At 46.4% G+C, this 12,421-nt stretch overlaps 1 protein-coding gene across 3 annotated transcripts in view; it reads left to right on the top strand.

The window, feature by feature from the left end:
- The window catches only part of LOC140730218 (L-gulonolactone oxidase-like), a 44,391-nt gene that overhangs the window by 16,284 nt on the left and 15,686 nt on the right, over nt 1-12,421 (top strand). For all 3 annotated transcript variants that reach the window (XM_073050378.1, XM_073050377.1, XM_073050376.1), the window contains 3 exons: nt 256-350; nt 7,078-7,168; nt 10,398-10,583. In XM_073050378.1, coding sequence (XP_072906479.1) covers nt 256-350; nt 7,078-7,168; nt 10,398-10,583 — 372 coding nt within the window. The remainder of the gene's footprint in view (nt 1-255; nt 351-7,077; nt 7,169-10,397; nt 10,584-12,421) is intronic.

The following is a 12,421-nucleotide window of genomic DNA, read 5'->3' as shown; positions in this document are numbered from 1 at the left end:
AGATGAGGGAGGAACTTCTTTAGCCAGAGAATGGTGAATGTGTGGAATTAATTGCCACAGACTGCAGTGGAGGACATCTTTGGTGGTTGATAGGCTCCGGACTAATCAAGGCATCAAGGTTATGGAGAGAAGGCAGGAGAATGGGATTGAGAGGGAACATAAATTAGCCATGATGGAATGGCAGGGCAGACTCAATGGACCAAGCTGCCTAATTCCAACTCTGTGTTTTATAGTCCAATGGTCCTTTCTTGGCAGGTGGATAAAGAGAAGCTGCAGGTGACGGTGGAGGCAGGGATGAAGTTGACTGACCTGAATGAAGAGTTGGCATCGCTCGGACTGGCTCTGTCTAAGTGAGTGTGCATCCGGGGCTGCAGAGTTAACTTGCACACTCACCCCACACACCTTCCCAGCAACATGCACCAACCATTCGAGCTGCCTGGTTTCCAACACCACTCGGTTGAGGCAGCAGGGTGGCTGGGCAGATTCAGATTCACTTATTTATCAGACTCAGAACCCGGCTTGTTACCACTGACATATTTTGAGAAATGTGTTGTTTTGCAGCAGCAGTTCAATTCAATACATAAAATATACACTCAGTGGCCACTTTACTAGGGATCTCCTGAACCTACTAAAGTGGCCACTGGTTGTCTGTTGGTAGACTTCTGCTGCTTAAGCCCATCCACTTGAAGCCTCAATGTGCCATGCATTCAGAGATTCCCCTCTTCACACCACTGTTGCAACATGTGGTTATTTGCGTTACTGTCACCTTTCAGTCAGTTTAAATTAGTCTGGCCATTCTCCTCTGACCTCGTTCATCAACAGGACATTTTTGCCCACGGAACTGACACTCACTGGATTTTTTTTGCATTTTGCACCATTCTCTGTAAGCTCTAGAAACTGCTGTGTGCAAAAATCCCAGGAGTCAGCAGCTTCTTAAACAACCCCATCTGGCACCAGCAATCATTCCAGAGTCAAGGTCACTGTCTGTGGAATTTCTTCACCATTCTGATGTTCAGTCTGAACAGCAACTGAAGCTCTGACCATGTCAGCATGCTTTTATGCATTGAGTTGCTGCCACATGACTAGATAAGACATTTGCATCACTGAGCAGGTGTACAGGTGTAGCTAATGAAGTGGTCACTGAATGTATTACAAAAATAAATATAAAAAATTTGTAAGTAGTGCAGAAAGAGAGCAAAAGTAGTGAGGCAGTGTTCATGGGTTCAATGTCCATTCAGAAATCGGATGGCAGAGGGGAAGGAGCATTCTCCTGAATCGTTCACTGTGTACCTCCTTCCTGATGGTAGCAGTGAGAAGAGGGCATGTCCTGGGTGATGGGGGTCCTTAATGATGGATGCCACATTTTTGAGGCATCACTTTTTGAAGGTGTCCTTGATACTGGAGAGGCTAGTGTCTGTGATGGAGCTGGCTGAGCTTTGCAACTTTTCTGATCCTGTGCGGTGGTCCCTCCGTACTAGATGGTGATGCAGCTGGTTAGAGTGCATCGAAACATACAGAGAAATAGAAACATAGAAAATAGGTGAAGGAGTAGACCATTTGGCCCTTCGAGCCTGCACCGCCATTCAGTATGATCATGGCTGATCATCCACCTCAGAACCCTGTACCTGCCTTCTCTCCATACCCCCGATCCCTTTAGCCACAAGGGCCATATCTAACTCCCTCTTAAATATAGCCAAAGAACTGGCCTCAACTGTTTCCTGTGGCAGAGAATTCCACAGATTCACCACTCTCTGTGTGAAGAAGTTTCTCCTCATCTCGGTCCTAAAAGGCTTCCCCTTTATCCTTAAACTGTGACCCCTCGTTCTGGACTTCCTCAACATCGGAAACAATCTTCCTGCATCTAGCCTGTCCAACCCCTTTAGAATTTTATACATTTCAATAAGATCCCCCCTCAATCTTCTAAATTCCAGCGAGTATAAGCCCAGTCGATCCGGTCTTTCTTCATATGAAAGTCCTGCCATCCCAGGAATCAATCTGGTGAACCTTCTTTGTACTCCCTCTATGGCAAGAATGTCTTTCCTCAGATTAGGGGACCAAAACTGCACACAATACTCTAGGTGTGGTCTCACCAAGGTCTTGTACAACTGCAGTAGAACCTCCCTGCTCCTGTACTCGAATCCTCTTGCTATGAATGCCAACATACTATTCGTCTTTTTCACAGCCTGCTGTACCTGCATGCCCACTTTCAATGACTGGTGTACAATGACACCCAGGTCTCGTTGCACCTCCGCTTTTCCTAATCGGCCACCATTCAGATAATAATCTGTTTTCCCGTTCTTGCCACCAAAGGGGATAACCTCACATTTATCCGCATTAAATTGCATCTGCCATGAATTTGCCTGCTCACCTAACCTATCCAAGTCACCCTGCATCCGCTTAGCATCCTCCTCACAGCTAACACCGCCGCCCAGCTTCGTGTCATCCGCAAACTTGGAGATGCTGCATTTAACTCCCTCATCCAAATCATTAATATAGATGCATTGTTTGTTTCAAGGACCAATGCCCCCAAGGGTGTGCTGGGGGGAGCCCGCAACTATTGCCACACATTCCAGCTTGGCGCCAACACAGCATGGCCACAACGTTCAACAGAATGGCACCAACAATGGGAGCAACAAAATAAGTAACAACTGAAAAGCAAACGCTTTTCCCGACCTGCTCGCACACCTCCCCCCACCAAGCCTCAGAGCTCCAATCCCTGGTCCCAGACTTAATGAGTCGTCAAACTCCATTGCCTGACCTGGACTCACAGATATCTGAACATGCTGACCCATGTCATGTTTACAGGCGTTTAAGTCTGGGGTGAGAGTTCAGAGTTCAAGCAACCGCAGGAAGCAGCCTAGGGACATACTCTCCCTGAGAACACAGAACGTTCAGTGGGTGCCAGTAATGCAGCAGTTAGCGGGGTACTATTACAGCTCAGGCTGTTGGATTTCAGAGTTCAATCCCAATGTCATCTGAAAGGAGTCTGTATGTCTTCCCCGTGAAATGGGTGTGTTTTCTACGGGTACTCTGATTGCATTTCACAATCCAAAGATGTCGCTGTAAATTGCCCTGCAAGCAGGCTGGGATTATGTCGGGGCATTCGGGGCGGTGTGGCTCAAAGGGGCAGAAGGGTCTATTCAATAGGTACATTTAATGTCGGAGAAATGTATACAATATATATCCTGAAATTCCTTTTTTTCACAAACATCCACGAAAACAGGGGAGTGCCCCAAAGAACGAATGACAGTTAAATGTTAGAACCCCAAAGCCCCCCCCAGCTCCTCCCTCCCATGCAGAAGCAGCAGCAAAGCATCGACCCCCCCCCCCACCAGCTGTGTTGTATCTCAATAAATATATAAACACATAAATTTATAAATAAATAAATTGAACATTACGGTACAGTACAGGCTGTTCAGCTTACAATGTTGTGCTAACCTTTGAACCAGCTCTAACATCAATCTAACCCTTCCCTTCCACACAGCCCTCCATTTTTCTTTCATCCATGTGCTTATCTAAGAGTTTCTACAAACCACTAAGGTATCTGCCTGTACCACCACCTCTGGCAAGGTGTTCCATGTACCCACCATTCTCTGTGTAAAATAACTTACCTCTGATATCCTCCAACTACCTTAAAATGATGCTCCCTAGTATTAGCCATCTCTGCCCTGGGAAAAAGTCTCTGGCTGTCCACTCTATCTATGCCTCTCATCATCTTGCACACCTCTACCAAGTCACTTCTCATCCTTCTTCACTCCAAAGAGCAACACTCTAGCTCACTCAACCTATCCTTATAAGACATGCTCTCTACTCCATGCAGCATCCTGGTAAATCTGCTCTGCACCCTCTCGAAAGCCACATCTTTCCTTAATGTGGTGACCAGAACTGAAGTGTAATCAAACTAGAGGTTAAGCAGGATCAAGTCAGTACTCAGTGGTAAATAATGTATAAATTGCTTGTACTCCGTCACTGACTTCTTGCAGGTAAGTGACCTTACTGCACAGTGAGTGAGTGATTAACGTGTGTCATGTAGTGAACCTGGTGCTTACAAATGAGGAAACACTAGTGAGGTTAACAGCACAGTGAAACTCTGCAAATTAATTATCACAGCACGCAACAAAACTGCATTCAGCAACTATCAATATTTAACAGTGAGGTTATTAAATAAAGGCTGTTTATTGTCTGCCCGCTGTGAGATTTCTGCAAAATCACAAGTTGATGAATAAGAGGGCTTGGTACAGTACCACGGGGTACTGTCAGTTCCACTGCTGTTAACCTCACTAGTGTTTCCACATTTGTAATCACCAGGTTCACTACATGACACACGTTAATCACTCACTCACTGTGCAATAAGGTCACTTACCTGCAAGAAATCAGTGACGGAGTACAAGCAATTTATACATTATTTACCACTGAGTTCCAACTGATTACAGGGGCAGGTCACCAGACACTCTCACAGACAAGTAAACATGCACAGGGAGAGGCAAGGACCAGAGGACCCAGCCTCAGAATAGAGGGCCATCCTTTTAGAATGGAGAGGAGGAGGGATTTTTTTTGCCAGAGTGGTGAAGTGGTGGAATTGTTTGCCACAGGCAGCTGTGGAGGCCAAGTCTTTATGTATATTTGAGGCAGAGGTTGATATTCTTGACTGGTCAGGGCATGAAGCTATACAGGGAGAAGTCAGGAGATTGAGGGTGGGAGGAAAATTGAATCAGCCATGATGAAATGGTGGAGCAGACTTGATGGGCAAAATGGCCTAATTCTGCTCACATATCTTGTGATCTGATGCACTGGAGAACGTCTGTCCTTCCACCAGCCTCCATGTCACACCTGAGGGGTCGTTGTTATAGAGTAATAGAGTTGTCCAGCAGAGAAACAGCTCCTTCGGCCCACAAAATCCATTCTAACTTTCTCCATCTACACTAATTCTATTGGACCACAGTTCCTTGCCCACTGAAGTGCCCATGCAAATGCCTCTTAAAGGTATTGACTGTATCTGATTCCACTCATTCTATCGAAGGGGAGTTGCAGATACCACCCATTCTGTGGGAAGAACCTATCCACGGATTTGCAATAGACCTGTCCGTTATTTCATCCTCCATTGGATCCATGCGTGCAATCGCCGTTTCTTTCACTTTATCACATCTTGCAAGGATTGCAAGATCTTCCATCTGTAGACCCCAGAGCCTGCTGGCTCCACCACTAACAGGCATGGACTTCTTATCGCGACCCCGGGCCCGGCCGTCGATCTTGACTGCCCCAGCAACCCAGGGCATATTCAAAACCCGGACTCCAGTACCATCAACACGGTTCCAATGACCACGGTCAGCTTCAAAGCAATTGCACAACCACCGACTGCGACTCCAGCCTTGAACTCCAGGCCGGGTCTTCACATGCTGCGATTGTGACTCCCGTCTCCCCTTCCCCCACCACCACTCTGCAATCCCCTCTCCCTCAGATCCCATTGTCAGCTCCTGGGCCCTCAGAGACTCCATCTTCCTCTTGCCCCAACACTCTCCTCTCCACCGACACCACCAGCCTCTCTCCCCCCTCTGATCCTATCTCTCATCCGTGCCGGGTCTTTACCATTCCCTCTGACCTAGGCAGAGCGCTCTGTCCTCAGCAAGGGCCTCACCTTTGTCCCCCTTCGCCCACACCTCAGTGAGTTCTGCGTACGCCACGACGCTGAACTCTTCTTCCGCCGTCTCCGTCTCCGAGCTTACTTCTTTGACAAGGACTCTCCTACACCCACCGATGACCCCTTCTCCCGTCTTCAACCCTCCTCCTCTTCATGGACACCCCGCTCTGGTCTTCTGCCTGCTTTGAATCTCTTTATTGCTAATTGCCGACGGGACATCAACCGTCTCGACTTCACCACACCCTGTTCCAATTCCAACCTCACTCCTTCCGAACGCTCTGCTCTCCACTCCCTCCACACCAATCCCAATCTCACTATAAAACCCGCTACTAAGGGGGGTAGTAGAGGGTATAGATAGGGGACATTGGCACTAACGTATCACACAGAGGTGGGGCTGGCCTGTCATTATTTGTCTTAAATAAGACAGAGGGTAGAAGATGAAGAGGGTAAATGGAGAAGGTGAGGGGTAAATCCAGATGGAAACATAGAGGACCAGTGAGAGGGACACACAAGAGCCTGGCTGTCAGGAGGTGTGAGTGACTGCGGAGCAGTCTGGTACTGTAGTGCAGCGGTTGGTGCAGGGCATTACAGCGCCACAACTCAATTCTATCCGCTGGCTGCAAGTAGTTTGTATGCTCTCCCCGTGACTGTGTGGGTTTCCTCTCACGGTCCAAAGACGTACAGGTTAGGGTTAAAGGTCCGTGCAATGCTACATTGGCGCCGGAATTGCAGTGACCTCATAATTGTCACTGATTTGATTTGACACAAATGGAGCATTTCACTACATGTTTCGATGTACATCCGACAAGTAAAGCACATTATTAATCTAACCTGCCAGCCCCGATGACAACCGGCCAGGAGCCCTGCCCCCATCCCTCTCTCATCCCTGAGTTAATTGACAGCTCATGAAACAGCACAAAGACTTTCAAACAAGATCTGAAATACAATCTGACAAGAATCAACTTCTGCTCTCCTGAGAAGTCATTAAAATCCTTGAGTGCTGATCAGTCTTGATAAGTGGGCTTTTCAGCAGTTTTCACATAAACAGGGTGATTATACACGGACAAGATCAGCGGGGGTGGGGGGAGAGAGAGAGAGTGTGTGCACGTGCGTGTGTAGGATGTGGTGCTATACATGTATATGTTTACTGATGTTTGTGTATAGGTGTAGGCATGTCCAATGTCTGCATGCTTGTGTGTTTTGCGTATGTGTGTATACAAGTGTGTCTGGTGTGTACATTCTGTGTGTACAGTATGTGTCTATTGTGTGAGATGTACGCATGGACCCTGCCTAATGCAGTTGTGTGTTCTGTGCTTGTGTGTGCTGTTTATGTACTGTGCATTTGCTCTGTCCATGTATGTTCTGTGTCCCTTTTCTGTGTGAGTGTGCTGTGAGACTGTGCCTGTATTTACACTAACACCATGTCTTTACCCCTGCAGTATTGGCGCGGTGTCAGATGTGTCTGTCGCTGGAGTGATTGGAACTGGCACCCACAACACTGGCATCAAGCATGGCATTCTGGCAACCCAGGTACTGGCTCTGCCCAAGGGCAATTGATCAGCAACGTAGTCCAGATACCACCACAATATTTACCTGTCTCACTCTCTCTCTCTGCAATGAGGTCTCTGAAAGCCAAGGCTGCAAATGCTGAAAGCACACAGCAGGCTGAGCAGTGGCTGTAGAGGGAGAAACAGCTGGTGATGCTGGTGGTTGTCCATTGCTCAGGACCAACTCCGTCACCGGAGGTTTCCACATCTCTGTGAGTCCAAGCCTCACGGAGATGAGTGACCACACTGGACAACAAGTTTTTTCAAAAGTGTTGCTTCCTCAGAATGTTTTTGTTTATAATAGAACATTTAAAACTGAACAAAAATAAAAGTTCAGACTACTTTTATCATGTTGGAATTTGGAGAAACCAATTAACTTTTATTGAATGTAATTTTAATTGCATAATGGTGCTGATACTTAGCAATAGTTCTACTAAGCTAAATGTTTTGTTGATGATTTCATTTGTTCTCAGTCTCTGAGGCTTCTCGCTTAAGTGTCCAACAATAATCAGTCAACATTGAAGGATTCCAGCTGCCCTGATACGGTTTCTCCATGACCACAGTGAAGGCTTCCACCTTGCTCATCACTGATAGTGCTAAGAGTCACAGGAATGAAGTCTAAATGAAAATACAGAAAATGAACTTTTAGTGACATGCTGTGCTTCAAGGTTTTGCATGTAGTTTGGTGCTCTGTAGTTGCCAAGAAAATTTTCAACAACTCCCTTGAATGCCTTCATGTGATTTTCTCCAGTTCCACTAGAAAATCGTTTAATTTCCTGTCATTAATGGCCTGTTTGATTTCTGGACCAACTAAAATACCTTCCATAATCCTAGCATCAGTTACAAGGGGTGATTGATAAGTTTGTGGCCTAAGGTAGAAGGAGTTAATTTTAGAAAGCCTAGCACATTTATTTTTCAACATAGTCCCCTCCTACATGTACAGACTTAGTCCAGTGGTTGTGGAGCATACGGGTGTAGTCCACAGCAGGGGTGATTGATAAGTTTGTGGCCTAAGGTAGAAGGAGATGAGTTATTAACTTCAAACTTTCTGCATTATCATTTAGATGCATGTAACGAGAGCGTCTTGAACATCCAGGTGGTCCACAGCAGGGGTGATTGATAAGTTTATGGCCTAAGGTAGAAGGAGATGAGTTGTACAGCTCTCATTACATGCACATGCAGTTCAACGCTTTGAGTGAAAATGCAGAAAGTTTGAAGTTAATAACTCACCTCCTTCTACCTTAGGTCACGACCTTAACAATCACCCCTGCTGTGGACCTCTTCTGAAGGTCCAAGACGCTGACTTCTACAAAGAAGGGATCTGTATGCCCCATGACCACTGGACTAAGTGTGTAAATGTAGGAAAAATAAATGTGGTAGGTTTTCTAAAATTGACTCCTTCTACCTTAGGCCACAAACTTATCAATCACCCCTCATATTCTGACTTGAATTATGAATTGAAATATCAAATGTAGGTGATTTCAAAAAAGGTGTGTGAGAGGGAAATTTCATGATGATTTTCATGATCAGCAGCTCAAAATCAATAAAATACACTTAGAAGTATTCAGGAAACAAAATCTTGGTTGTCCAGCGATATTGCCACGGGTGCAGGTTAGGAGGATTCGGGGTCTAGTTGTACTCAGTCCTGCTGACCCACCAGAGTCCAGGCATGCTGTCAGTTGCTGTGCTATTGTCACATGTACCCAGCTACAGAGAAAAACTTTGTTTTGTACGGATAATTTCCTCATGTCTCTGCACTGAGGGAACACAAGGGAAATGAGTAACAGAATAGAGTGTTACAGTTGCAGAGAGAGTGCAGCAGTAACTGATAAAGTGCAGATCGTAGCAAGGTAGATTGTGACGTCAAGGGTCCACGTTATTGTATAGGGAAGTAATCAAAAGTCTTACAATAAAAGGGTAGAAGCAGTCCTGGGCAGGATATATGCATTCCAATTTTTGTATCCTCCTCCTGATGGGCAGGGGGAGTACGGTCTTTGATTACACTGCAACACACTCAAAGTGCTGGAGAAAGTCAGCGGGTCAGGCAGCATCTATGGAAATGAATAAACTGTCGACATTTCAGGCTGAGACTGCTTTAGGACTGGAAAGGAAGGGGGAAAGATGCCAGAATAAAGAGATGCAGGGAGGGGAAGGAGGACTAGCTAGAAAGTGATCGGTGAAACCAAGTGGGTGGGAAAGGTAATCGGCTGGAGAGGAAGGAATCTGATAGGAGGAGAAAGTGGACCATAGAAGAAAGGGACCTAGGGGGGTATGTTAGGCAGGTGAGAAGAGGTAAAAGTCCAGAGTGAGAAATAGAAGAAGAGGGAAGGGGGTGGAATACATTTTTTACCAGAAAGAGAAACTGATATTCATGCTAACAGGCCGGAGGTGAACCAGAATGAATATAAGGTGTTTCTCTGCCACCCTGAGGGTGCCATGGACCAACATGTCAGAACGCGAATGGTTTGATGATGCTGGCTGCTTTACTGAGTCAGTGAGAAGTGAAGTCAGAGTCCATGGAGGGGAGGATGTTTTCAGTGATCCGCTGAGCTGTGTCCACAACTCTGTGCAGTTTCTTGTGGTCATGTGTAGAGCAGTTACCATATTAAGCTGTGATGCATCTGGCTCGGCTGTTCACTACATTGTGTCAATGGACCCACAGAGTCATGCCAAGTTTCCTGAGCCTCAGGTGTTGGTGAGCCATCTTGGCTGTGTCATCTACAGGGTTGGACCAGGACAGTACTGGAGATGTTCACTCTCAGGAAGCTTTCAACCCTTTCTACCTCAGCACCATAGATGGAGACAGGAGCGTGCTCACTGCTCCCTTCCTGAAGTCAATGACCAGTTCTTGCTGGTACAGCTCCTTGACCAGGATGGCAGTGGCAGCTCCTCCATTGGTACCAGCGCTGGGCTGTTGAGATAAAGTCCCAGGGACTTCACGCTCCTGTCTACCTGCACTGGGTCCATAGCCTTCCATACCCCTCCCATCCATGGACTTATCATAAATGTTAAAATCAAACCTGCATCATTCCACAATCTCACTACCCTCTGAGTGTAGAAGTTCCAGCTCATGTTTCCCTTAAATATTTCACTTTTTACCCTCAACCCATGATATCTAGATCCAGTCTCATCCGACTTCAATGGAAAAAGCCAGCTTGCATTTACCTTATCTATACAGCTCATAAACCATTAACTTGGCTTTGCATCCCCAGGTGGTGTCTCTGACCCTAATGACAGCTGCCGGCGAGGTCCTCGAATGCTCGGAGTCAGTAAACCGGGAGATATTCCAGGCCGCCAGGCTGCACCTTGGTGCGTTGGGTGTGGTTCTAACCGTCACCATCCAGTGTGTGCCTGCCTTCCACATAGAACTGCAGCAGTTCCCACAGACTCTGACAGAGGTATGGTACCAAGGGCAGCAGTGTGCAGTGATCATGTGTGGGTGACCGGGGTCATAATTCTGACACAGGGCTAGAATCAGTTGGGTGATATTGTGGAGTGACCCGACTGGGTGAACTGTCCTATTAGGGAACAAAACCACTTGCATTTTCATAAGAGTCGTTGATCAAGTGGACAGTCGGAGACTTGTTCCAAGGACAGAAATTACTAATATGAGGGAACCTAATTTTAAGGTGATTGGAGAGAGGGTATCAGAAGTAGGATTTTTACACAGAGAGCAGTAGGTGCGTGGAGTGGTGCTAGAGGCAGATACATTAGTGGCATTTAAGAGACTCTTAGGTCGGCACATGGATGAACAGAAAATTGAGGGATATGTGAGAGGGAAAGAGGGAAGGGTTAGGTTGATGTTAGAGTAGATTTAAAGATTGGCACAACATCATGGGCTGAAGGGACTGTACTGTGCTCTAGTGATTCACTGTATATTCTGTGTTCATAAACAGAGTCAGGGTGCAGTCCTGCACAGAAACAGGCCATCCAGCCCATCAGATGACAGCTTGATCCTCTGCCTACGGCCATCAACCTGCACTGGCTCCATAACCCTCCATACCCCTCCCATCCATGGACTTATCCAGACATGTCATAAACGTTAAAATCAAACCTGCTTCCAGCTCATTCCACACTCTCACTGTCCTCTAAGCATTGAAGTTCTACCTCATGTTTCCCTTAAATAGTTCACTTTTCACCCTTAACCCATGATCTCTATATCTAGTCTCATCCAACTTCAATGGAAAAATCCAGCTTGAATTTACCTTATCTATACACCTCATAATTTTGTATACCTCTGTCAAATCTCCCCTCATTTTCTTACACTCTGGAGAATTAAAATCCTGACCTTTTCAGCCTTTCCCTATAACTCAGGCCCTGGCAATATTGATGAGAGTCTGGAAAGACAGCTAGCCTAGTTTCTCTAGCTTACCGCTCTGGTAAAAAGGGTAGCCACAGGCAAGTGCAACTCCAGACTTGCCCCATTCTCCAATGGCCCCTAAGGATTCCTCAGATTGAGAAGGGGGATAATTCCTTTTGGGTTGGCCATTGTTTGTTGGAGATGACAGGTAATGATGGAGAGACAGGATGAAGGAAGAATGGATGGACTGACGAAGCGTGTTCCCACAGAAGGTAAAGAAGAATACAGCATAGGCAGAACCATCAGCCCAGCATGTCTCTGCCTACAAAAAGTAGTGGATGCAGCCCAGTCCATCACCGGAAAAGCCTTCCCAACCATTGAGCACATCTACAAGGAGCATGACCACAAGAAAGCAGCATCCATCATCAGGGACCCCAACCATCAGGTCATGCTCTTTCTCACCGCTGCCATCTAGAAGGAGGTACAGGAGCCTCAGGACCTGCATCACCGGGTTTAGGAACAGTTCAACCATCAGGTTCCTGAACCAGAACCATAGAGTAATTGAAATCTACCACTCAGAAACAGGCCATTCAGCCCATTTAGTCCATGCCAAACCATTAATCTGCTCTGTCCTATTGACCTGTAGCCAGACCTTAGCGCTCTATATATCTCCCATCCATTTACCTATCAAATTTCTCTTAAACGTTGAAATCAAACCACTTATGCTGACAGCTCATTCTACTATCCTTTAAGAAAAGTTTCCTCAACAACACACACAAAATGCTGGTGGAACACAGCAGGCCAGGCAGCATCTATAGGGAGAAGCGCTGTCAACGTTTCCGGCCGAGACCCTTCAGGTTTCGCTTGAACAATTCACCTTTCACCCTTAACCCATGAGCTCCTATTCTAGTCTCAGCCAGCTTCAATGTTAAAAGC

The sequence above is a fragment of the Hemitrygon akajei genome, chromosome 7 (genome assembly GCF_048418815.1).
Source record: "Hemitrygon akajei chromosome 7, sHemAka1.3, whole genome shotgun sequence".
Taxonomy (NCBI): domain Eukaryota; kingdom Metazoa; phylum Chordata; class Chondrichthyes; order Myliobatiformes; family Dasyatidae; genus Hemitrygon; species Hemitrygon akajei.
This window is presented reverse-complemented; position numbering and strand designations above follow the sequence as displayed.